This window comes from Odocoileus virginianus, chromosome 1 (assembly GCF_023699985.2).
Source record: "Odocoileus virginianus isolate 20LAN1187 ecotype Illinois chromosome 1, Ovbor_1.2, whole genome shotgun sequence".
NCBI classification, from domain to species: Eukaryota; Metazoa; Chordata; class Mammalia; order Artiodactyla; family Cervidae; genus Odocoileus; species Odocoileus virginianus.
The window spans coordinates 66,160,786-66,188,691 of NC_069674.1; the positions used below are offsets into that span (position 1 = coordinate 66,160,786).

The window sequence follows — 27,906 nt, forward strand, 5'->3', positions numbered from 1 at the left end:
TCCCTGAATTTCCCAGAGGCAGATTCTTAAAGAAATTTGTAACTCAAAATACATCAGAAGCCACTATTATTTTTCTTATCTAAACACCAATTTATTAAAGACCTACACCGAGATGATAAGTAGCATGGAAAAGCAGCCGCTAGTATTGGGTTTGACCTTGCAGTCTCATGCACTGTGACCTCTGCCCCTAGCATTGCTCAGCACCTCATCCCCACTGTACATCAGTACATGGAGACTCTGATGTTCTTGGGACTGTCTTTCATGGACAACAGTTTATACTATTCAGGACCCACATCATAAAACTCATACATTTTAATATGTGTGTGTCATTATTTCTGATTTCTCATTTATTTCCTAATCCTATAATTTAAGAAATGAAAACCTTTCTAAAGTGAAGTAGAAATGAACCCTGTTATCAATTTCATTTGACTTGAACAATTTCAGAGTACTTAAACTTATTTTATATTGTTTGTGTGTTTGATTTTGCAATTTGACTTGTCTGTCTGTTTTATTTTTCTGTTGAATATTTATTTTAAGCAGTATACCCCAGGATCAGCAAACTTACTACTGCTGCTGCTGAGACCTCAGCCAATATCAGTTGGGAATATGAGGGACCAGAGCTTGGGAACTTTTATGTTGAATATGGTGTAGCTGGCAGTAAGAAATGATTTCATTACCTGGGTTTTAATTGGGGGGCTATATTTGAAGAGATTGAGAACATCTTCAGGATTCACTGTGGATCGTCCTGAAAAATAACTTGATCTAAATAAATGAATCCAATGTATGTGAAAAAATTAGAGTAAACCATCAACCTATATATTTTATACATAATTAGGAGTCTCGTTCATGTTATGAAATACAAGGAACGTAATAAGTTCCATTGCTTATGTTATTTTTAGATTGTGGTACTTAAAACTCTTTACCCATGACTTGTAAATAAGAGTAATAAAAAATAATTTTATTTCTATGTTTAATGTATTCCCAAGTCAGGTACTCTACTTATATCCTGGCCACATCTACTAGGAGAGGGGAACTTTAATTTTCAGAGTGTATGAGAATCCAGTCCTCCTCCTTAATACAGTGCTCTGGACTTAATGAGCTGGGTGGCCAGTGAATGTTTGTGACAAAATGTTGAATATAGTCCAGCTTTCTGTTTAGGCCCTTATTGTGCAAATAAATATTTTTTTAAAACCTATAAGTTTAGAAATACCAGTACTTGAGAAAGGTTGAATCTATAACTTGGGTAAATTTGAAGGCATTTAAGTTTACTGAAAGATTTGTCTTGTGAATTAAAAAAAAAAAAAAAAAACAGTTCTTTCCATAGTTCGATCAAGTTATTTAATGTATTACAGTTCTTTTCATAAATATCGTTAGAGAAAGTCAGTAATTTCACAAGGCAAGGTACAGATCAAGAAGCTTCTCTCCTGTTAAAAAGATTTAATCCAGTGGGTATATATGCAGTTAAAATGTCATCTGATATCCAGTTGATTTTTCTTTGAGGATGTTGTCATGTAGCGGTTCATTTTCATTGATTTATTTGACACAACTCAACTTATGTCATCTAAAATGATAAACTGAAGCACCTTAGATTTTGTCTTTTGCCTATAAAGCGTATTTTCCTTTTTTGAAGCATTAAATGATTTCCATTCCCTTAAAACATTCAAATGTGTTGTTTTTGCAAAATTTCCATAGGCAAAGAAGAATGGAGGAGAGAAATTGTAAATGGTTCTCGGAGCTTCTTTGGGTTAAAGGGTCTAATGCCAGGAACAGCATACAAAGTTCGAGTTGGTGCTGAGGGAGATTCTGTTTTTGTGAGTTCAGAGGATGTGTTTGAGACAGGCCCAGGTGAGGGGCACACCACACCAGCTCTGGCTCCCAGTCAGAAGTGAGGCCACCCAGTGCTCCAGTTGGAGACGGGAGGCTGATGGAGCCTATTGTGCGTAGGGCTGAGAATGTCCTTCTGTGGGGCCCATTTGGGTGGCAAGTTGGGTTTTTAATTGTCTTTGGCTCTTTATATCAAATGAATTACAGAACTGAGCAAATCACCTTCTAATTACATTTTTGACAAAACCATTACAAAACCAAAGGGAAGTATGATTCTTAACCTACATGATTTAGGTGACTCAACTTTTCACATCATTTATAGGTCTCAATTTTCCCTCAGAGTTAGAATAGAATTTTTGAAATGCTTTAGAGCTGAAACAACTCATTGATAAAGTCACAATTTTTAATGTCAAAATGGACTGTAATCCAACCGAACCCTGCAGTTTGGGCGAAACAACTGATGTGAAGAATATTAAACTGGTGTAGAACAAAAAATTATTAAATTCATGTACTTCATTATCACATTTGACTGCTTGTATATATTTTAGTTATGTGAATATTATCAAAATACACAAGGACATTAAAGTCTCTAAGATAAAGGAAAATGTTCTTGTAAGGTGTAAAAATATCCATATTTCCTCATAAGATGGAAAATAATCCCTGTTTGCTTCAATTTAAAGGGTTGTGTGGTATGTGTTCATTTTATGATTCATAAAACCATGTTTTATTCACTCATTTCATGCATTCTTGGGGAAATGTTGCATTTCCTGTAGAACCCATAGGCAAAAATGTATTTTTTGTGTGTCTTTCCTTACCCAAGCCTTATGATTTTTAAAATCATTTCTTCTAATGTAGAAAAGAACATGAGTGGTTTAAAAAAAATAAAAACCATAGGTAATGTTTAAGAATTTATTAAATAAATGTAGTATTAAAATACCTTATGAAAATATTCATATGCTAAAATCATAATGCTTAAGGAAAAATGTTTTCCTGTCATTCTGTTCTTTGTACTTTCATATCCATAAGTGTACAGAGTTCTAGGAAAATTCTGTATTAAACTTAAAAGAGGAGCTGCCATTCACAGCCAGCAGGACAAGGGGTTTGTTATTACTGAGAACTTTTCATTTCAAAATACCAAAAGCTCAATTAGCTATTCTGTCCATATAGTTAGGATGCTAATAACAGCCCGAGTGTTAACGTTTATTCAGTGCTAATTTCTACTAGGCAAACGGTTTTCTTGGCTTTCCTCATTCAGTCCTTACAACAATCTTGTGAAGGAGACTATTACCCACTTCTACCCCATGTCAACGACCTGTAATGAGAGGTGAAAGGCCTGCCCTATCACCCAGCTAGAACGCAGGAGAGCTTATATTTTCAACACCAAGAATAAGCTCTCTCTACACCCACCATTCAAGGCCACAGCGGCCCACATCCCAAGGGGAACAGGTTTTCTGCAAAGTGACCACTTCAGGGACTTCCCTGGCAGTCCAGTGGTTAAGAATTTTTCCTTCCAATGCAGGGGGCATTGGTTTGATCCCTGGTCAGGGAACTAAGATCCCACACGGCCAACAAATAAGCAAAAACAACAGCAACAAAAATGACCATTCTGGCAAAAACCACTACAATATTGTAAAGTAATTAGCCTCCAACTAATAAAAATAAATGGAAAAAAATAAAATAGATCAAAAAAAAAAAGAAAGAAAAATGACCATTCTGTTCAGCTCTTGGAACGTCTTTCCATCTATTCTAGACCCTTCATGGTCGCCTATACGCCTAACTTAGCAGATCTAGCTAGAATTAGATTCCATCCACAAAATCAAGTTGTGGCATTTTTTTCTTTTGATCGTTTTCTAGGACAAAGAGCAAACCAAACCCTTTAGAAAAAAATTTTGTCTTTGATGTGGTTATACCTACAATAATAGCAGCAGCTGGCAAGTAAGTTTCAAGATGAGCGCGCAGGGGTGGGCCATTCCTGTGTGTCAGCAATGGAGACTAGGATAAGGCCACAACCATCTGTTGTCACCTTTGACATGTAAATGTAACTGTTAAGCAAATCAGTTCAGTTCAGTCGCTCAGTCCTGTGCAATCCCATGGACTGCAGCACACCAGGCCTCCCTGTTAAGGGGATAAACATCCATTAAACTGTAGTGACCTTACTTAACAAATGAGCTCTAGGATGTCAGATGCTGTTAATCCAGCTTCCTGGTCCTCCTAATTTCTCTGTCTATCCTGTAGGGCTGTGGGATGAACTGTAGGGTTCATGATCTTCTGCTACTCTTGATTCTCACCCCTCCAGCTAGATCTCAAGGTGCAAATGCTAGTGCCTGGCATGGAAACATAGCATCCTGGCTGAATTTTTAACTCTCTGCGTGAATGAGCTGCTTCTCTCTGAGTTCTGTTCATTTTAGAAACCTAGACTCAACTTTCACCTGTGCTTTTGTTTCATGACACCGTCTCTTTCTTTGATACTGATTTTTTAAGATCTATTTCTTTGATAATTTTCTGATATGAACCATTTTTACTAAGTCTTTATTGAGTTTGTTACCATATTACTTCTGTTTTATGTTTTGGTTTTTTGGCCATAAGGCATGTGAGATCTTAGCTCCCTCACCAGGGATCGAACCTGTACCCTCCTGCATTGGAAAGTGAAGTATTAATCACCGGCCCACTAGGGAAGTCCCTAAGATCTATTTCATAGTTTTCTCCTATGGCACACACTGAAAAAGAAGACTCGAGATGGTATCCTGCTATTGTGCTTCTTACCCTCACGTTTGTTAAGACTCCTACCTCCTTTTCTTGCTTTCTCACCTCTTTCCCCCAGTCACTGAGTCTCTTCTCTCCTTTCACAAAAGATTTAAAACAGATTAAATTTTACTGGGCCCAACAGTTTGTTTTTTTTTTCCCCCAGTGGGTTCTGTTTTTTTTTTTTTTTTTGGTCAACTGCCTCCAAACTTTGACCAAAGTAATTTTTTTCCCTTTTTAAACATTTCTAACTATTTTAACTCTTCAGCGGGTCACTTTTATACATAATGGATTCTTCAAAAAAAGCCATTTATCTCACACTTTTTCTTCCATGTTTTAAAAAAATTGTTTTTAATTTTATTTTATATTGGAGTATAGTTGATTAACAATGTTGTTTTAGTTTCAGGTGTACAACAAAGTGATTCAGTTGTGCATATCCATGTATCTATTCTTTTTCCAGTTAGGTTATTACAAAATGTCGAGCAGAGTTCCCTGGGCTATACAGTAGGTCCTTATTGGTTATTTGTTTTAAATATAGTAGTGTATATATGTGCATTCCAGACTCCCAATCTATCCCCCCTCCCATCTTTCCCCTTTGGTAACCGTAAGTTTATTTCCTAAGTCTGTGAGTCTGTTGTCTTCCATGTTTGTTTTATTTTCCTCAAAGACCTACTCCCACAGAACACAGGTTAAACATGAGACAACAAGCAAGGTGATAGAGAAGACGGTTGTTAAGACTAACTTCCAGGAAACAAAATCAATTTCATGTCTCTGGTTTCTTTTCTGTTTTCATATTCTTTAGGTCTATCTGTTTGTTTAATGTGTTGTATATGGCTTATTCAACTAATACATGAATAGATTTTTCCTGTAAAAATTTTAAATAAAGGGACAATCCTCTGTTGCTCTCCTACCCAATCCTACTAACTCTTTTTCAAGCAGAAAAAACCTCACAGCCTTCATTGTGTGTGTGTGTGAGAGAGAGAGAGAGATGCATAGTGGTGGCCATGACTTGGATTTGTAGTAATATGTGCCTTTGTAGTTAAGATGATTTTGGAATGTCCTGGGAACATTTAAAGACTCTTATAGTCATTCTGGACTTCATATTCCTCTTTATGTGGATGGGAAATCACCAGAAGCTCTTTTCACTTACATAATTTTTGTTTTATATCAACTTCTGGTGCACTTGAATGTGTGTGTGTGAGCATGCATACACATGCACCTCTTAACATCCTGTGTCTGCCCAGTCTTAAATAAATGGGGTAGTGAGACATACTTTTTTTCTTTAGACATAGGGGCAAAACTCAAAGTCAACTTGGGTGTTCCTTTATCAGCTGTCAAGAAACATTTCCACTTTGGGCATAGCTGCATAGCCACAAACCACCAATTGGCAGTTCAGTTTTGACAGTCAGCATCTTTCTAAGACAATGTCTGTGCTAATACTTGAGTATCTTCTTGCATTTTGCCCTCATCAGTTGCACATAATTAGATGAAAAATGTAAATGCAGATAGTATTTATTACAGGGCTGTAAAGCATTAAGCATATTAAAAACAAGGACTCTGTAACTTCAAGCAAAGGCTCCATAGACTTATATCAGTTAACTTTTGGTTCAGCTTTGAAGAAAATGTACATAATCAGAGACCATGTGTAAACTGACAGAACTATGTTGCCAGAGCTTGTGTAGTGATGGACTTTTAAAATATTTAAAAGATGCAAGTGCGCACAACATTTTATTCTCTGTAAAGACTCCTGTAGAGTTGATGCCTGGGCACCAGTGCATTATAGCAGTAGTGTGCAGTGGCTGGTACCATGTTCTTTGGAATCCACAGTCTTGGGTAAAGCTCTGACTTTCAGACAAGGTCTTTACCCTTCTGAGCCTGAGTTTATTCCTCATGCCTACCTCAAAGGATTTTTGTGAAGACTGAATGAGATTTTGCCCTCAGTACAGTGCCTAGTGTAGAGTGAGTTTCAGAATGTCCCTTCTCGTTATCATCATCCTCATCTTCATCCTCCCTGTAGTGGTTATGGTGTTTGTATGGAAGGGGAGTCCTGCCCATACTCCTGCTTCAGCTGTATCTAGTGATGATGCAACTCAAAAGCCCTCCAACCAGTGAAGCCCAAGAAGCTACTCGGACTGGCTACCAGCAATTTGATTCATATTCCAAAGAATGTATTTCACTTCTCATTTTATTTCTTCAACACACATCCACATAATTTTTCACATTCCTCTTCACACTTGATTTTAAGCATTTCATTTTTCTCCCTATCCTTTGAGTGGAGAAAAAAGGCAATAAGGCGCTGTTTTTGCAACATACAATAGCCTGGGATACTTGTCGCCATGCCTCTTTCTGCATCCAGCAATCACATTCACCTAACCCAGTCATGTTAACGGATTCAGAAGAAATTCAATCAAATTAAAAGAATGATATACAGGCATTCTTACCAATAAAAAGAAGAAAACCCTTTACCTTGATTAAGGTAAAAAGAGGAAAAAAAATCAAGATTAAAAAAAAATTTATACCAGTGTCTTGAAACAAATTCTCAAGGGCTTTTCTGAATAGCCATTGATGCTGCACTTTGTCCCATTTGATTGACACTTTTGAACAACACTGGAAATGCTAATTTTTCTGTGTTTTTCTTAGGAGATTTGCGTACTGTGATTGGTTGAATAAAGGGCTTCACATTATTTGACTCAGAATAGATGAAGACTTAATATGTACACATGTGATTGAGTATTTTTCTCTTTAAACTGGCCACTTACTCCAGTAATACCACTGATAAAGATAGACCTAATAGTTTTTGGATTGGATCCTGAATGATATTGAATATTACATGTTGATCCTTTTATGGTAAATAAGATTTTTCAGAAATATCCCCAGCACCTTCAGAACTCTGGCAAATGAGATGAAAAATAAATCTAAGGAATATTTTGTGTACAAATTGAGATGTTATATAAAGTAATAAGATTGGTTATCTTATGTGGACAGGTTTCATGTGTGGAAAGTTTTCTTTTTTAACAGACAGTTTCTAAAACATTTAGGGAAAATGGCAACATTATTGCAATGATATTTTAGCCTCTGAAAGTGGTTCCTTTGAAAGAAAAATACTTCATTGGATGTATACATTCTGTTCTGTTTCAAATGATCTATTCTTATCATTGAACAATACAACTTGTCTTGTAAACAATAAATGTTTTAATTGGTTTGGGACTATGTTTCTGTTGAAAATATATAGTGAAAATAACTGAATGCAATGCTCAGCAGGGTTTGTTAGCATTGAATGGTGTTAACAGCAAGATTTCTTTATTTGAATTTTCTTAATTGTTGAAGATTTTTCACCAGTTGAATATTTATGTAACTCCTGATTGGTAATTGGCAGATTCCAGTGTGGGGCCACATGTAGAATATAGAAAAGCTCGTGTACATGGCAGTTTTTTACTGCAAGACGCTACAACGCTTCTCACCTCCTCCTTAACCCATTGGCACTGACACTATTGACTTGTTTTTCAGCTATGGCAAGCCGGCAGGTGGATATAGCAACTCAGGGCTGGTTCATTGGGCTAATGTGTGCTGTCGCTCTCCTGATCTTAATTTTGCTGATTGTTTGCTTCATCAGAAGAAACAAAGGTGGTAAATATCCAGGTAAGAAACAAAGATTGAAATTGCCCTCTAATGATGCATGATAATCCGTGAAACTAAAAAGAAATCATGAGAGTCGTCACGGAGACTACCCTAAGAAGATACACCAAGTGTATCTTCCCAGAGCCATACATTCAGACTTTCTGTTCAGACACTTGCTGATCCCTTTGTATGTAATGGAAGCCTAAAACTTGCCAAGGATCAAAAGACACCTTGGGGGAGCAGATGAATCTGTCCTCTGAAGATATTAGTGATTCTGATTCCTTAGGCTTCACATGAGTCTTAGGTGCTGAAATAGCATCTAAAACCAACAGGCAGGGGCAAAAGGAAAACATGAAGTTTTCTAAAGGAAGTAATGCATGAATTGGATCCTGATATCATGATGTGTAATAGTGCTTTCCCTACACGGTTAATGTTTTGTTCAATTTAATAGATCCAGTGAATTTCTATTTTCTTTTTACCTGGCCATTTCCCTTTCAGTGACGGGGAAAAAAATCTACAAAAGAATAGATTTCCAAAGCAACTTGTACCCATGAATATAGTTAACAGATAGATTGATAAAATAGGGGGAAATCTTAGAAACTTAAGACTTCTATCAAGTGAGTAAGAAACTTGTGCCAAAATGCTTTCATGAGGTTAACTTTATCTGTTAGCAAAATATTATAGGTTATTCTAACCTGTTCTATTCTTCTAGGTTACCTCCAAGAGACTAATACTCAAAATATGTGCATAGGGAGTTCCCTGATGGCCTAGTGGTTAAGATTCTGGGCTTTCACTACCATGGCTTACATTTGATCCCTGCTGGGGAGGGGGAGCCAGTAAATAAATGCAGCCACATGATACATCTGGTTGTGTAATGTCTATGATGTATAGAATAATTTCCCCACTGCTGTATACCTCATCGAGTGTACTCCTAAAGACTTTGAATAAGGAAACACAGGATCAATAGATAATAATGTTTTTTTGTAATTTTTTAGTTAAAGAAAAGGAAGATGCCCATGCAGATCCTGAAATCCAGCCTATGAAGGAAGATGATGGCACTTTTGGAGAATACAGGTGAGCCCCCTGCTTCTTCGTCGCCCTTCATTCTCCCTGCCCTGCACATATACCACACTCAGTCTTGCCTAGAATGGGATTCAGCCAGAAACATGCTCTGCCTGGAACTGCCTGTTTATCTCAAAAATTAGTTTAGAAACACTTTGTATATAAATGTTTACACATCCCTCACAGTTAAAGTAATCTCACTTTTGGTTAGGACTTGGCACTTTCACTGCCAGGACCTGAGTTTGATCCCTGGTCAGGGAACCAAGATCCCACCAGCTGCATGGCATAGGCAAGAAAAATATCTCACTTTTCATTATAAATTTCCTTTGTAGTAATAGGTTTGGAGATAGAGTATCTCCCACTCTGACCTGTTTTCTAGAGACCCTTGCTATAACTGATAAACATAGAAAAACTCAAGTGTTATAATAAGGGTTAAAACAACAGTGCTCTATCAACCTGCATTATAAAGCAAACTACCCCTGTCATTCTCTAAGCAGTGCTTTTGTAAAACTGATGTTACTCTTTTCATCTTGGATTAGAAGGGTTTTTTTTTTTTTTTAACCAAAACAGGTTCCTGTACACCCTCCTATTAATCATGAAATGATGGCTAGGAGGGCTTCCCTGGTAACTCAGATGGTAAAGTATCCATCTGGAATGCAGGAGACCCCAGTTTGATTCCTGGGTTTGGAAGATCCCCTGGAGAAGGGATAGGCTGCCCACTCCAGTATTCTTGGGCTTCTGTGGTACTCAGGTGGTAGAGAATCCACCTGCAATGTGGGACACCTAGGTTTGATCCCTGGGTTGGAATGATCCCCTGGAGAAGGGAACAGCTGCCCACTCCAGTATTCTTGCCTGGAGAATTCCATGGACAGAGAAGCCTGGCAGGCTACAGTCCAATATGTCACAAAAGAGTCAGACACGACTGAGCGACTTTCACTTCACTTCACTTCAATGACTAGGTTGTTTTAAAAGCTCTTAGTTATTAAGAAATATCACAGCCCTGGAGGCAGTGTGTTAATTCACAGGGTCTTGGTAAATAAAATGTTCTTGGCTTGGCTCCGTCATTAAGGACAAATGTAATGTAACCTAAGTGCTAAATAGTTTTAAAAAAAAGAAAGAAGCTGTTTAAACAAAGATTTTCTTGCCTGGGGGTATAGGTATTTAAGAGAGATGAGTGATTGTTTTAGATGTGTTTAAAGCAGAAACAAAAGATATATTTATTCAATTAAAACATTAGGATTTTGGTGTTCCAAAAAATGCATCTATTAATCAAAAATGCTTTTACACTTTGTTCTTCCTTTCTGTAAGCCTCTTGATTACATAAAGTATAATATTTTAAATATGCACTGGGCCAGTATTGAGACTCTCTCTCGCCAGAAGAAAAGGCTTTTAGGTAAAATAAAATGTGTCACTATTTGTGATTGCCAGATGACATTTATAAAGAAGATATGTGTATTCATTTTTACTTATCTCTAGAGCTCATTTTTGGTATGACCATGTCAACATCACAAGGGGCAAAATAAAGCCAAGGGTAAGAAATTTGAGAACTGATAAAAAAAACTGTTTTTTTTACAAAGTTGGATTCACACCAGTCTCCACACAGATATAAGTGCTTTGCCTGTATGTCTCAGCACCTCAGCTTTCATTATAATCTCCTTTTCAGAAGAGGTGACTGTGATTTTTAAAACTCTTCAGAATTCTGGATCTTAGGATACAGAAAAACATCTAGTGAGGGTTGTCTTGATGTCAGATGTTGACTACGAGACTGAAAGGGTATGAAAACCTCATTCGGCATCTCCGCTGGTCCATCCACAAAGTAAGATTAATGCATTGAAGCAGCCTGCAGAGGGCTGCAGCCGAGGTAGCCACGTCTTAACACTGGATGAGTTGAAATCTTTGCTGATTTCATTCACTTTCCTACATATTTCTCCTATAAAGTAAGAGAGTCCAGAATGACTAAACAACTTGTTATTTTTAGTTTTCCCATGACTAGAATTCTACCCAAGATATGTGCACCGCTGTTTATTGTGATAAAGCCAAATTTTTGATATAGCCCAGAAAAGTTATGTATTTGCACAAACCAAAAACAAACTATCGCTCTTCGTATATTCTTCACATCGTGATGGATTTCCGTCCTACATTATCATGCCCAAATGAATCTGGCAGCATACTGCTCACTCTGTGCATCTCAAATGTCACCTTGCTCTTGTAGTTATGTGAAACCATGATCTAATGCAGTAAGGCTTTCTCAGGGTCCCTCTGCTGCCTACTCCATTAAAACATGATTGTAATCGAGGTTGAATGTGAACTCATCTGGAATCAAGAGATTTATTTTTGCTGTCAACTTAGCCCTTACCTTTGATTTCTTTAGATATGACATTTAATCCAAGTGTCAGATTTTTCCATCTATAAAATGACAGAGCTGTTCAAGTGTAAGATAATCTCCAAAAGTTTCTAGTTCTCTGATTTCTGTGCTCCTTTACGAACTATCTACCAATGAGTTTTAATGTGACTTGGGGTTTCAGAGCAGTACACAGTGAGTATTAGTTACTGACCTCATTATCACTGTGTTTATATTTCTTTGATCATATTTCTTTGTCTTGGTGTTAATTCATATGTGGTATGTTTGTGAAGTATTTTCAAATAGCTGTTTTTAGCTAATGCCTTGAGTTTCTCAAAAGAGAAAGACTTTTCCTTCGGTTTATTAAGAACAAGCTCATTGGTTCATGTGTGAAGAAAGCAAACTTGAAATTCCATAGATCTGGGAACTGCCAAAGGAGAAGGTTCTGACAGGTATCTTAAACCTGAAACACAACTCAGTGATTTTTTTTTTCATTGAAGCTGAAAGTTCGTAAGGACAATCCCACAAGTGAAATTACTTCCCAAAACACCCAGCCACCCTTTGCTACAGATGTGGCTTTGTCTTATGACTTCCTGGCATGACCTCAAATTTTTTTCCTTTGGTTTCTTTTCTACTGGAAGAAACTAAAAACCCTTTCATTCCATAGGTGTCACATGAATGAAAATGGATCCAACTGTTTATTATAGAATTTTAAGTAATATACTTAAATGTCACAGGACTGACAATCGCAAGAGACCCTTCTGTATTTTGCACCTTCTAGAAGTTTTTGAGCTCTGTATTATTTACTTATTCTTATTCTTTTCAATTCTGAAAATAAATTAATATTCTGTCACACACAGACACACACAAAATCAAGGCTATTGCCTAAATGTTAATGAATTCTGCTGATGATTTGCTTATTCTCATGTTTAAGGATGAAACCATTTATAAATGATTGGCTCTGAGCCAGGGAGTATTTCATAGTGCAAAAGGGATGGAACTTCAATGGCCAAATTTGATGGGGTTTTTTTGCATATGCTGTAACCTTGTACTCTCACTCCAACACCCACCCCCAAACAGTCACCCTCTGGTGGAAGCCTGCAGCTTTCTTTGTTTCTTTAATTATACAGACAGTAGGATCTGCATCCTTACTAACATGTAGAAAAATCAGAGAAACAATGCAACCAACTGTGTAAGTATTTTTTTATTCTTTAGATCCATTCCTTTAAAAACCAAAATGAACATAGGTCATAAGCCATGTAACCATGGTACGTGAACTCATAGTATAAATGGAGGCTGTTGGCATGGGAGTCTTGTCACATGAACATGACCCTGTTGCACGCATGCTAACCCATGTTCATGAGGCACGGATGATGTGCACATATATTGCACATGTTATATATTTTAGATTTACTCTGCTCAGAGACATAGACTGATCATGAGCAGTATAAACAGTGATGGACTTTTAGAGGGAATGTTTGTTTTGTGAATGTCACAAATTATTGCAGCATGATTTGACCATGGTAAGGTGGTGACCACAGGAAAATCAGACCCAGTGATCACAGATGTATCCATCATTGCTGCGTTTTTACTTTGCAGGCATTCAATGGATACTTTCTGTGTGCACAGGTATTTTAAAAAAGTGAGCTCTCTAAAATTGATTCTTTAGGGTAAGAGAAAGGAAAGAATTGGTTCCAGTGCTTTGTCTGACATCATAAAATTGATGAAAAGAAAGTGAAAAAATGTTAAAGTTAGAATTTTAAAGAATTTCTAAAATGCACACTCTTATTGTTACTTTACAATGAATTCATTCAGCCAATATTTATTGAGTGCCTACTGTATTCTAGGCTGTGGAGATTTTAAAACCAATAGACTCTTATCTCACTACTTAATAGTCTAGCAAGGGATGCAGGGAAGTAAAAGGACAATCTGGGCGTAGTGTAAAGAGTGGTCTGAGAGGGAAGGGATACAGCCAAGGTGCCAAGCGAGCAGGGACAGGAAGCCAAAGCCAAGTGCATGGCCTTGAAGGAGGTGGCACAAGAAGTTGTCCCAGGGGGAATAATGCAGGAGCTGAGTTTTGAAGGTTCCATTCCATGAACAATTTACAGCCTTGAATGAAGTTATCATTATCCATGACTGATACGATTATGTGTATCAAAAACATGTTTTGTGGCTATATGTACTATTTTATGACGATTTTATTACTTTTTTGGAAATGTGTTCATCTTTGCCATTCCAGCCTAAGAATTAACATCCGATACCTTCTGTCCTTAAAAAATTCTCATAAAAACATGGATGGATTTTTTTAAGCTTTAAATACCACGTAGCTAAATAAGGATATGATTTTTCAATGATCTTCTGTAGCTTCTAAATTCCTCTTGTTTGGGAAACTGCCCTTTCATACTGAAACTTGACCAAGCAGCTTCCCTTGGCACAAGGTCAAAAACAGTTGACTTACTCTGTCATTAGAGAGTTCATCTTTGAGGTGAAAAGACACAGGTACTCATCCAGAGCTTCATCACAGACTTGTCACCCCCCACCCCATCTGGAAAGTTCTAAGTGTGTGTGTTATACAAGGTATTTCATAGGAAAAAGTCTCTCTGAGGCAGGGAGTCTGGAGTGGAGCCAAGAGGTGTGATGGCAGGTGGATGGGCACTTTTAATTGTTAGGTACTGTTCATATGCCAGGCGCTGTGCTGCTGCCTCATCTATATTTTTCTCATTTAACCAGATTCTAATTCCTGAAGTAGGACATTATATCACACGTCTTTAAAAGATCTTGAGCCGCCTCTGAACAGCTTTTCCTGGAAAGACTGTGAGAATATCCCTTTTCCTTACTTCTTGTCTTTCAAGCACAGCCCATGTTGCTATAGATTCTCACCCACTACAGCAGCCCACTCCAGTATTCCTGCCTGAAGATTCCCATGGACAAAGGAGCTAGGTAGGCTGCAGTCCGTGGGGTCACAAAGAGCCAGTCGTGACTGAGCCACTGAGCACACACGCATGGCCATTAAACTGGAAAGGATGTTTCTGGGGAGCCTGTTACTGGCTGGCCATTATTCATAGCTGGTGTGATTATGTGTGTGAAAATCCAAATAAATCTGCAGGAAGATATTAGGGTTCACAAGAGAGTTTAGTAACACTGCCTAATACAAAAATAATGTAAAAGTCAATTCTATTTCTTGCTACCAGGAAATAGTGGGAAAATAGGATTTTAAAAGTTGTCTCAGTTATAATAGCATGATTCATGTTGATTTATGGCAGAAACCAACACAACATTGTAAAGCAATTATCCTCCAATTAAAAATAATTTTTTAATGAAAAATAAAGTTTTTTAACATTTTTAACATTTTTTAAATTAAAAAATTATATTTTAACATTTTTCTAAAAATGTTGCTACAAAAAAAAATTTTCCAATGTGTGTGTGTGTTAGCAACTCAGTCCTGTCTGACTCTTTGTGACCCCATGGACTGTAGCCTGCCAGGCTCCTCTGTCCGTAGAATTCTCCAGGTAAGAGTACGGCAGTGGGTAGCCATTCCCTTCTCCAGGGAATCTTCCCAACCCAGAGATCAAACCAGAGTCTCCTGCATTGCAGGTGGATTCTTTACCACCTGAGCCAGCAGCAAAGCCCAAATTTTCCAATAGGATAATGTTAAAATTTTTTGATGTAGGAATAAAGCCAACAAAAAGATCTTCCTGTATTTCCATTTCAGGGTCTGATATTCTATTCCACTTATCAGTTTGTCTCTCTCTGCACCAAAACTAAACTGTCTTGATAGCTAGTAGGTCAAGTCCTCCAACTTTGTGATTCTTCCTGAAGAAATTTTTAAATATTCTTGACTCTTTTCATGTTCTTATGTGTCTTAGAATCAGCTTGCCAAGATCCATATAAAAGACTACTCTGTTTTTACTAGAAGTAAACTGAATCTTAAAAACGATGTAAAGAAAGTTAACACATTTACCAGAGGTATTCATGTTCATGGTTATGGTATATCCCTCCATTTATTTACCTCTTATTTAATAATTTTGAATGCAAGTTTCATTTTCTTCATGGGAATCTTACACATATTTTTGTTGGATTTGTTCTTATCTACTTTATATTTTTGTGGTATCCTAAATGGAATTATTTTTAAAATTTCATTTTCCAATTGTTTTCAAGTACTTAGATCAAACTTACTTTTATGCTAATATGATATTAAGCAAAGTTACTAAGCTCTCTTTTTATTCTAATGTTTACCTGTAGGTTCTTTCCAATTTTTTATCATACTATTTATGAATAATAATGGTTCTCTTCTTCTTAATACATGCGCTTTCTATTTCTTTTTCTCATCATGTCGCTTAGCATTTCCAATTCAGTTTCAATTAGAATTGTTATTTCTGATGTTAAACAAGAAACTCAACATTCACCATCAAGGATGACATTAACTCAGGGTTTCTTATAGACACATTTAAGAAAGACACTTCTGTCCCTAGTATTTTAAGGTTTTATTGTGAATGAAATGTTTTTCCTAAGTCTTTTTTTCAGATTTTACCTTTATGGTAAAAGTTTTACCATAAAACTTTTTTCCTAAATCTACTGAGATAATCATAAAAAAATTTTTTTCTTTTGAAAAAATGGTGAATTACATGAATTGGTGTTTTAATGCTACAATAAATCAAATCCCTTATGACTATACAGTGGAAGTGAGAAATAGATTTAAGAGACTAGATCTAAAAAAGAGAGAGAGACTAGATCTGATAGATAGAATGCCTGATGAACTATGGATGGAGGGGTTTGTGACATTGTAAAGGAGACAGGAATCAAGACCATTCCCAAGAAAAAGAAATGCAAAAAAGCAAAATGGCTATCTGAGGAGGCCTTACAAATAGCTGTGAAAAGAAAGGGAAGCGAACAGCAAAGAAGAAAAAGAAAAATATACCCATTTGAATGCAGAGTTCCAAAGAATGGCCAGGAGAGATAAGAAAGCCTTCCTCAGTGATCAATACAAAGAAATAGAGGAAAACAATAGAATGGGAAAGCCTAGAGATCTCTTCAAGAAAATTAGAGATACCAAGGGAACATTTCATGCAAAGGTGGACACAATAAAGGACAGAAATGGTATGGACCTAACAGAAGCAGAAGAAATTAAGAAGAGGTGGCAAGAATACACAGAAGAACTGTACAAAAAAGATCTTCACAACCCAGATAATCACAATGGTGTGGTCACTCACCTAGAGCCAGACATCCTGAATGTGAAGTCAAGTGGGCCTTAGGAAGTATCACTACAAACAAAGCTAGTGGAGGTGATGGAATTCCAGTTGAGCTATTTCAAATCCTGAAAGATGACGCTGTGAAAGTGCTGCACTCAATATGCCAGCAAATTTGGAAAACTCAGCAGTGGCCACAGGACTGGAAAAGGTCAGTTTTCATTCCAGTCCCTAAGAAAGGCAATGCCAAGGAATGCTCAAACTACCGCATAATTGGTACGGTACTCGTCTCACCAAATCTCACACGCTAGTAAAGTAATGCTTAAAATTCTCCAAGCCAGGCTTCAGCAATATGTGAACCGTGAACTTCCAGATGTTCAAGCTGGTTTTAGAAAAGGCAGAGGAACCAGAGATCAAATGGCCAACATCTGCTGGATCATCAAAAAAGCAAGAGAGTTCCAGAAAAACACCTATTTCCGCTTTATTGACTATGCCAAAGCCTTTGACTGTGTGGATCACAATCTACTGTGGAACATTCTGAAAGAGATGGGAATACCAGACCACCTGACCTGCCTATTGAGAAACCTGTATGCAGTTCAGGAAGCAACAGTTAGAACTGGACATGGAACAACAGACTGGTTCCAAATAGGAAAAGGAGTATGTCAAGGCTGTATATTGTCACCCTGCTCATTTAACTTATATGCAGAGTACATCATGAGAAACGCTGGGCTGAATGAAGCACAAGCTGGAATCAAGGCTGCTGGGAGAACTATCAATAACCTGAGATACACAGATGACGCCACCCTTATGGCAGAAAGTGAAGAGGAACTAAAGAACCTCTTGAAAGGGAAAGAGGAGAGTGAAAAAGTTGGCTTAAACTCAACATTCAGAAAACGAAGATCATGGCATCCGTTCCTATCACTTCATGGGAAATAGATGGGGAAACAGTGGAAACAGTGGCTGACTTTATTTTTGGGGGCTCCAAAATCACTGCAGATGGTGATTGCAGCCATGAAATTAAAAGACGCTTACTCCTTGGAAGGAAAGTTATGACCAACTTCGACAGCATATTAAAAAGCAGAGACATTACTTTGCCAGCAAAGGTCCATCTAGTCAAGACTATGGTTTTTCCAGTGGTCATGTGTGGATGTGACAGTTAGACTATAAAGAAAGGTGAGTGCCGAAGAATTGATGCTTTTGAACTGTGGTGTTGGAGAAAACTCTTGAAAGTCCCTTATACTGCAAGGAGATCCAACCAGTCCATCCTGAAGGAGATCAGTCCTGGGTGTTCATTGGAAGGACTGATGTTGAAGCCAAAACTCCAATACTTTGGCCACCTGATGTGAAGAGCTGTCTCATTTGAAAAGACTCTGATGCTGGGAAAGATTGAGGGCAGGAGGAGAAGGGGACGACAGAGGATGAGATGGTTGGATGGCATCACCGACTCGATGGCCACAGGTTTGGGTGAACTCCGGGAGTTGGTGATGGACAGGGAGGCCTGGCGTGCTGTGGTTCAGGGGGTCGCAAAGAGTCAGACATGACTGAGCGACTGAACTGAACTGAAGCTTGCATTCCTGGGATAAACCCAACCTGGTCATGCTATATTCTCTTTTTACTCGATTGCTAAATTCTATTTGCTCATGATTTCTTTGAGATTTTCTCATCTGTGTTCCTAAGTGAAATTAGCCTGTAATGTTAGTTTTGCTTTCTCAAAGTGTTCTTGTTGGTTTTAGATATCAGTGTTATATAGTGTTATACTATCTCACAAAATGAATGGTTCCTCTGACATGTCAAATTTGAACATGTCCAAAACTGGAGCACTGGTCTTCTAGCCCAAACATGCTGCATTCCAGAGTAAGGGTAATTCCATCCTTCATGCTACTCAAATCAGAAATGTTGGTGTTGTCTTTTTCTCTATTTCTTTCATATCCAACCCATCAGAAAGTCCTGTTGGGGCAGTCTTCAGAATATGTCTGTAATACCACTTTGTACCAGCCCAATGTTCCACTCTGTCCCGAGTCACAGTCCTCTCACTCTTGAATTATCACAGTAATCTCCCTGGCCACCTGGAGCAGGAGTTGGCTAACTTTCTGTAAAAGGTCCAATGATAAGTATTTTAGACCTCACAGGTTGCACGGTTTCTGTTGCAACTCTACAGTTCTGTTGTAATACTGAAGCAGCTATAAACAATACATAATAAATGGGCACAGTACTGTTTTGATGTAGTTCACCAATGCCTCCTTTTAGGGTAGGCTATTTGCAATACTGATGACAGTAATCCTTTAAAAATGTAAATCATATCAGGTCACTCATCCATTGAATTTCCTCCAGTGACTTCCTGTCTCGCTCAGAGTGAGACAGATCCTTACATGGCCTGATCTATCACCTCTTTACTTTAATCTCAATCTCTCTCTCCCCCTCGCCCCTTCTCCCCCTCTCCACTGTCCCACCCCAAGCTCCTTCACGATTCCTAGAACAGGCTTGCCCTGCTACAGGGCATCTGCACTACTTAACCCCTGTCATAATGACTCTCCCTCCAGCTGTCTACCTGACTAACTCAACTCTTTCTAAGTCTTTGATCAGACATCACTTCTTAACAAGGCCCCCTCTGGAAATCCTACTAAATGTCCACTTTCCATCCCCTCCCCTGACACCCTCCATTCTCTTTACTCAGCTCTATATTTTCCATAGCACTAATCACTTTCTGACACACGCTGTAACTAATTTTTGAAATATGTTGATTGTCTGTATTCTCCCCTCCAAAAAGTAAACTTAGTGAAGGTTTTAGTCTATTTTGTTTGTTGCTATATCTCCAGTGACTTGAGCCTGTCTTAGAGTAGGCGCTAAATAAACATTTATTAGATGTATGGTGGTGGGTGGATAGATAGATGGGTGGATGGATGAATCAACGTAATGTCATAGACTAGAATTTCCTGGAATGTACACCTTGGAACATTAGTTCTCTAAAGCAGAATGATACTAATAGTTGGGATCAAGGTAACAAACTTCTGCTCATCATTAAATTCTTCAGTGGAATTTTCTCACCAAGTTATGGGCAATAATTCACAGGAAGTATTCAAGCACAGCTTAGAAGCTAATGATTAAATTCCAAAAATCTGCAAGTTATTCTTACACCAGGTTGGAGACTGGCTGATAAGTCCCCTGACATTTCCCGTACTCAGGCCATTCCAAAATTCTGTGATTCCTCCCCGGTTACTTATTAACAACAGTGATAATATCATTTATTCAGTTTGTGACAAGCACTTGTGTATTGCTAACACAGGTAATTTTCAGTAGCATATGTCAATGTCATATAAAGCCAGTATTATTTTCCAGTATTTTCTTCTTGGTGAAAAACTGGAGACCCTAGTAGGAATTATTGGCCAGAATATTCATATACCATGAAATATTTGTATCTTGGCTAGAAAGAAGCTATTTCTCAAAGGAAAGGGAACAGTAAAGTCCTAGCACAAGTTGCTAGGTGAACTATTACAGCTCAGGGGGCCTCTCTTTTACATGAAATCTTTAGGAAATTTTTAACTAATGTTTATGTTTCCCATTTTTGTTCTTTGAAAGAATACAAAATATGTCATTGCTTTTTTTTCCTTTTTATTTTTTAAACCAAATATTACCTGTTAAGGACCAGGTCAGCATGCATACTTAGTTATATGACCATTTGAGTGAATGCTCTGAAATATAGTAATTACTCTTCTACTTCCAGATGTTATACTTAGGGGTTTAACAGAGACATAAGCAAATACATAGAGTCCTACACGTTTTTATTTAGTTGCACTCCTCAGATTACCATCTGATATGGATCGGCTGCATAACACACTGGTGAGGAGGGGTGATGGGGTAAAGACAGGGCCAGGAAATACTGGCTTTTACATTTGGGCATCACTCACACTTGTCAGAGTATATTGACACACTACTAATAGTGCAGATGTAATGCCCTGAAGTTAAATTATGTTTCTTTCCAAATTAATAAATCTTTACCCATTAACTAATCAAAAATAATACTGTATACAATCAGTATAAGGATTTTGCTTTTTTTCTTAGGCTATTTTCATTTGTTTCTTCTGCATCCCTTTAATGGAATGTGTAGGTCTCTTGAAAGGTAAGGTTCAAGTTTACAAGTCTGGCCTGCACTCAATAACACAATGATTTGAGATGCAGGATTTTGCTTCTTGCTCAGAAAAACAAAAATCCATATTTCACACTTAACCAAAATCATTCTCCATTCATATCCAAAGAATCAGAGATATTATGCAGTTTGACATACTAACTTCTCTACCATAAACTTTTACACCCTTTTGAATTCTACTAAAATAGTGATGATTTGCAGCTTTTTTCAATTATTCCTTTGGTAATGCTTGTGACAATTTGTGAGTTGCTTCCAAATCAGGGGTCAGAATCTGTCACTGATAATTGACATCACCCTGCGAAGCCACCCACCTTTCGAAGACTTCATGATTAAACCATTTCTGCACTCAACTTTCATTCCAACCACATTCCGGTCATTGAAGGCCGCCTGGCACTTAGGTTGGCCTGGAGAAGCTCAGGGTGCCAAATGCTTTCTCATAATTTGCATGCCTGATCTTTGAGAACCAAGCATTTTACCTAAGTGCCCATCTTGACGAACATGTTTTATCTTTTTTTTTCCAGTGACGCGGAAGACCACAAGCCTTTAAAAAAAGGCAGTCGAACACCTTCAGACAGGACTGTGAAAAAGGAAGATAGCGATGATAGCCTAGTTGACTATGGAGAGGGAGTGAATGGCCAGTTCAATGAGGATGGCTCCTTTATCGGACAGTACAGTGGTAAGAAAGAAAAAGAACCAGCTGAAGGAAACGAAAGCTCAGAGGCACCATCTCCTGTCAACGCCATGAATTCATTTGTCTAATTTGTGAGCTCTTTGCCAATATCCAGCTTTTCTCAAATGTTTATCTTAAAAAGCACTTGTCTGTCCGCCTTCTCATACTATGAACATAGAGGCAGAAAGTCTATGTGCTGCTGGGTGTTCATATGATGAGAACTGTCAAAGCAAGAACGTAACTCAGTCAAATGATATCTTAATGTGAACTGCAGTTTAAAGTGCATACTTTTTCATTCAATATAGGTTATCTTGATTTCCTAAGAACTGATAAAAAAAATAATACAACATCATCAACAGATCACCTTCTACCCGCTTTGGGATACAGTTCAATAGGTTGCATGAAAAATGCTACACCTTTAAAGGATATACCTGTGTATGTTATTCAAACATGGGTTGGTACTTTGTTTGGTACTCTCCTCCGCTGAACCCCTAAGTAGGAATTCCGTTTTCATTGTCAAGAGTGTTACTGTAGTATTCTCTAGAACTTCAATGTCTTTGTGGACATTGTCATGAAATTGGTGACTCTATGTCTAGCTGTCGTTAGTCTTTTTGGGAGACTGTTAGGAACCATATACAATATATACTTGCTAAATGAGTTAATTATGACAGGTACATTTGCTGATGCTTACTGAGACCCTCTTACCTGCTCTTTGCTCCTCTTACTCCATTGACCTCTTAATCATCAAGGTATTATATTGGTACAGTGTTCTACTTTTTACATCCTCTCTCCATTCTGTTCCATGATTTTTAGGCATAAACAATGTGTATCGCAATGCATTTTGGCACTTGTGCCAGACCAAGAGAATCTCAAACAGGTCACTCCAATTAAATTTCAAAAATTATTCCAGAAAGCACAGGGCAAGACATATGCAGTGCCTTCAGATGATAAGCATTCCACAATATACTGCCTTCTATATCATTTGGTACAGTCAACTTGGAGTCCTAGATTACTGTCATTGTCTAAAAGTCACTTGAAAATGGCAGAGTTCATGAAGATGGCAATGTTGAGGTAAAAGAAGGAACTGTGACAGTAAAATGAACACAATTTATTTTAAGGAGCATTTTCCCCCATATGTATAAAAAGAAAAGTTTTATCACCAACTGGAGCATATGATGATTTTATGGTCTCTTATGGTTTCTATTAAAACAAGTCACATTCAGTAAGAAAGATGTCAACCTGGTAGAAATTTTTTTAAAACTTATTTCAAAAACACCTAAAGCAAACCAACAGGATTATATTTTTCTCTAAGTCATTACCTATGTGGCAGCTTTTGAAACTCTGCGGCATTAAACAGTGTGTATGCAAATTACATGGGTGCCTTGCAGAATCTGAGAAATCTGACAAGTGCTAACAAGGTCAACAGTCAAAGGGATTACATCTGTGGTTTTGAAAATAAGCATATATATTCTACTGGCTTCATAAGTAATATCTATCAAATGGTTTCCTTCCACATATGAAATTCTCTAGCAACCTATGGTTGAAGGAATGCTCAGTTTCATTTGCCAATAAATTGGTTTCTCATAACTTGCATCAAGTTTAATTTTAAGTAAAGCTTTTTATATGTAGATATTTTGTTGAATTTGTAAATACACTTAGAGTGTAGATGCTATATGCTTAGGGGTGTTACATACAAATAAACATGCCAACAATGTTTATGTTGTACTGTATAAAATGTTAGCTAATTAATACAGTGCGTGGGATTGGAAAGCATTTACTTAAATGCCTTCTGGGGTTTTATTTTCTCTTTTTGCTGTGAAAGTGAAAGAGTGAACTATTTTCCATACTGACAGCAGGTTTCTAGAAGAAATTTTCAGAGCTTTGCCGAAGCACAGTTTGAAGTAATCCCAGGTAAAGATGGCCCTACATAGTTTAATGTCTCCAGTATTCACTTTTCACAGATCAGCCTTTCTTGTGGAAATCCAGAAAGACCAGACAGGCTTGCCTGGCATCAGACAGCACAAAGATAAGTTACTTCAAATTTACCAATGTATGGGGGTTGGGAGCAGGGGACAGTATAGTTTTTCCTCTTCCACATGGTAGATGCTAAATTTATCTGTGCATGAAGGGGTCATTTCTGTACTAGTGCAACAGAGTTTGTATTAAAAATTAAATGTGGTTTTAAAAGTCCTTCTCTCTTTTGTAATATATCATGTTCCTAGTGGAATATGAATGTCTGAGTAATGGTATATGTAACAGTATAGGCAGATGTGACTGGATTTCCATCAAAAAAGTAACTATTAAAGAGTCATGATCTCTTTGTGATTCTTAACTTCTTCAAACCTAGAGTTCCTAATGTTCTATTTTATTTTATTTATTGGCTGCATCACATTGCCTGAAGGATCTTAGTTCCCTGCCCGGGGATCAAACCTTGGCCCCCGGCAGTGGAAACTCAGAGTCCTAACCACTGGACCAACAGGGAATTCCCCTTAATGTTTTAAAATATAATGCAGAGTTTGATTTTTGCTTTTAAAAGGCAGAGAAAAAGTTAAATGAAAAGCTAAACAATATGAAAAAGAGCTAATAAAAGAGGGGCATATCAAACATTGTAATGCAAAGCAGGAATAGATATTAACCAGCCTTTGGAGAAACAGCCTGAGAAGTTAGATGCTGCTTCCTTTCCTGAAGCCCGATCACCACGAGCCTGTTTCCTGTTGTCATCCTTTCTTCTGCCCACCTGGACCTCTGCCATCTCCAGCCATGGCAACTGGATTCCTTAACTTCTCCTGCTTGATGAAACAGCTTGAGTATGGACAAGTAGCATTGATGGATGTGTCATCCACCCCCTTCTCAGCAGCCCAATTCTTCTTGAGACTTATACCTGTCCAGCTCTGCAAATGGCCAAGACCTGGCTTGTTCCTCCATCTGCCCTTGGTCCCAGCTTTCTACCCATAAGACCTTGTGCTGGCACAGAGCTCCCCCTCCCTACACAGTTACTTGGATACCAATGTGATAAGTGCATCAACTGAACGATGCTAATAGACCCTATGTAGACCTTAGTCCTTCTACCATGGAAAACATTTACTTTTGAGCAAGTCAGAGTCTCCAGTCTATACCATGGGCCAGATTCACAGTCTACATCCTCGGACCACATCATCAGTCACAGGTCTGTTTAGCATCGCAGCCTGGCCAGTTGTAAGCCTGACCACAAAAAGCATTGGTTTGCTGATGCCTTCTTGTTCAGATGGTTTATAATGGCCCTGCTTTGCTTCTCTCTCTCTCTCTTTTTTTTTTTTTTTGTAAATTTAAATTTTATTGAAGACCTAAGATGTGAAAATTCTAAAAAAAAATTAATTGGTATTTCTGTAATTTAAAGTATAATGATTAATTTTTACTTTTGTAATTTAAGTAATTTCAGCAAGCCCTTTTTTATCGTTCAGTTCTTTAACATCTACGTTTATAAATTGACTTCACAAGCTGGATAAGACATTAGATAATTGATATAACCCAATGTAACCTGGTTTACTTTTAATGTCTGATAAAATAATTGGAAATAGCTTGTGGAGGCAAAGGAAAGAAATATGAAGAACTGAGACTTCTCACCCCAACTAAGCATCTCTCTCCTGCTCATGAGATTTTTCTACAAGTTGCCACCAGAGGGCTCCCGAACCTTATTCAATGTGAAACAAAACAAAAAACCGGGAAAACAGCCTCTGGAGAAATAGTGCCAACGACCTCTGATAATCAGCCTGGATCTGATCATGCAGAAAATGATTGCCTGCTGTAACTGGGAGAAACGGAGTTAGCAGCTTTCTCTGAGGAGTTCACAACGTCCAGGGAGCGCGTCTGTGTCACCATGAGCCTCATCAGTATCTCCTTCCTGGTATGGTGGCCGGGTGGCTGCTGGCCCATCAGCAGAGCGAAAGGATTAGGAGTCAGCCTCCTGGCTCCCTCCAGACACACCTCACCTGCAAGCTGGTGGTTGCAAAGGAGGGGCAGGATCCTAAAATGGTCCCTCCCCTTTCTGCCCTTCATGCCATTTTGGCTGCCACAAGTGGTTTGATTATTTTGTGGTTGGTTAACACAGTAAGCACAGTTTAAGCACAGACAGTTTTTCTTTTTCACTTTAGAAAAAGCAGGAGAGGGAAAGAATACTCCCATAGTATTTCTATTAAAGAAGCAAACTGAGGTATAAATGCTGCAAGGGGAAGGCACGGGGTCCATGAGAGCAAGTGATGGAGGAGACTGAGCTGCAGGGTGGTCGGGAGGCTTCCCTGAGAAGCTGGGAGCTGAGGGTCAGTAGGACCTAGGAGGAGAAGGCAGGACAAAGCCACTGCCCAGGAGAAGCCCTTGTGTCGTGAGCAGATGCCCGGGCCAGAGCATACTTGGGCCCTGAGCACCAAAGGATAGGTTTTTGTATTTAGCCAAGGTGCAGTGGAAAGTGGGGAGTAATTAAAAAGGTTAAAGAAGAGGGTTATATGACCAGATCTGTTTGTGAATGAGGTGGCATTCTTAGGATTCAGTGTCGAGAATGGGCTGGAAAGGAGCCAGGAAGGTTGATAAGAAGCCACTTGGAAGCTTCAAAGTTGTTTAGATAAGAGATGATAGAGGTTGGATCCAGATCATATCACTGGAGATGGAGAGAAGTGGGTGGATTCTAAAGATATTTAGGAAGGAAGTTAATGGGAGTGATAGATCAGATATGGGAGAATGATGGAAAGGGAGAGATCCAAGATGGTGCTTAGATTCCTGACTTGTCTAACCAGACAGTATATTCCTTTTTATTTCTGTAGCCATCAAGCCTCTCCAGCCTCACTCAATGTGTTCTGGAGACAGTTTTGCTTCAGCTGTATCTATTTAGCTATTATCTCAGTGAATGACTCAACAAAGTTTTTTTTAATCAACAAACTTTGTGCCTGTGTTTGTGTGCTTGAGTAGGAGCAAACTCAGCCTGCACATTGGACTCACCTGGGGAGCATTGAAAGTCCTCATGCCTGCCCACTCACTCCATTGTGAGACATGGCCTGGCATCAGAATTTTTCAAAGCTCCCCAGATGATTCTAATGTACAGACAAGACTGAAATCAGCCACAAGAAACATGTTTCTACACGCTTGTATGTGCATTTAAAGTATTTAATGAACAGTGTTTTGAATACATTTCTTCGTACAGGTTGATCTCAAATTATCTTGTATTTGTCCCAGTAAAAAACAATGATTACATACCTAGGGGAAATGGACTCTGCATCATTGGTGGGATTATAAAATGGTACTTTGAAAAACAGTTTGGCCGTTTCTTAACATGTTAAATATAAATTTACCTTATGACCCAGACATTCCATTCCTGGTATGTACTGAAAAAGAAATGGAAAAATATGTCTATGCAAAGACTTGTATACAAATATTCAAAGGAGCATTCATCATAATAGCCAAACAACAACCCAGATATCCGGGAACTAACGAATGCATAAAGACAATGTGGTCTATCCATGCAATTAAACAATGAATCCATATAAATTAAATAAGATACTATGTAGTAATTTTTAAAAGTACTAATACCTACTGCAACATAGAGGACCAAGGGTAGCATTATGATAAATTAAAAAGCCAGACACAAAAGACCACATACTGCAAGATTCCATTTATCTCAAATGTCCAAAAAAGCAAGTCTATAAAGACAAAGTAGGTTGTCTGGGAATGGAAACAGGGATCACTGTAAATTGGCAGGAGGGATTTTTCTAGATTGATGTAAATGTTCTAAATCTGGACCAGTGCTGACAATGGCACAACTTGATAAATTTACTAAAAATCACTGAATTGTATACCTAAGTGAATCTGTGGAATGTAAGTTATACCTCAATAAAGCTGTAAGACAAACCATCCCTAAGCTTATGTGTGTCTGAGAGTGATCAGGGCTGTGTATAAATGAGCCTTGTGATGAGTACAGCACCACAGGATAGGTCACTTCCCCTCCCCGTCCTGTTTTTTTTTTTTCAGGAGACCCCACAAGATCAGTGGTTCTCCAAGTATGGTCCCCAGAACAGCAGCATCAGCACTACTGGAGAGCAAGGCAAATCCTGGACCCGACCCAGATCCACTGACTCAGTTCTGGGGGTGGAGACCAGCATCTGTGTTTTCACAGCACTCTAGGTGATCTGATGCATCCTAACATGAAGCCAACACTGGAGTCAACCTCCACTCCAGTCTCTCCTCTCTCCTACCTGCAGGCATAGAAGGGATTTACCTTCTGAGATGAAAAGAAGAAACTAGGCTCTTTTCGCAACAGCGAAAAAGTTGAAGTAACTGAAGTGTTCATCATCAG

The 27,906-nt window shown here is 38.2% G+C and overlaps 1 protein-coding gene across 22 annotated transcripts in view; it reads left to right on the forward strand.

The window, feature by feature from the left end:
• NRCAM (neuronal cell adhesion molecule) overlaps positions 1–27,464 on the forward strand; it is a 319,465-nt gene extending 292,001 nt beyond the window's left edge. For 20 of the 22 annotated variants that reach the window (XM_070468956.1, XM_070468953.1, XM_070468989.1 and 17 more), the window contains 3 exons: positions 8,074–8,205; positions 9,180–9,258; positions 21,439–27,464. In XM_070468956.1, coding sequence (XP_070325057.1) covers positions 8,074–8,205; positions 9,180–9,258; positions 21,439–21,676 — 449 coding nt within the window. In that variant the 3' untranslated portion in view covers positions 21,677–27,464. Of the gene's footprint in view, positions 1–537; positions 658–1,692; positions 1,846–8,073; positions 8,206–9,179; positions 9,259–20,832; positions 20,891–21,438 lie in introns of all 22 variants that reach the window. The other 2 variants (XM_070469047.1, XM_070469039.1) reach the window with 2 other exon arrangements.
• Positions 27,465–27,906: the final 442 nt, after the last annotated feature.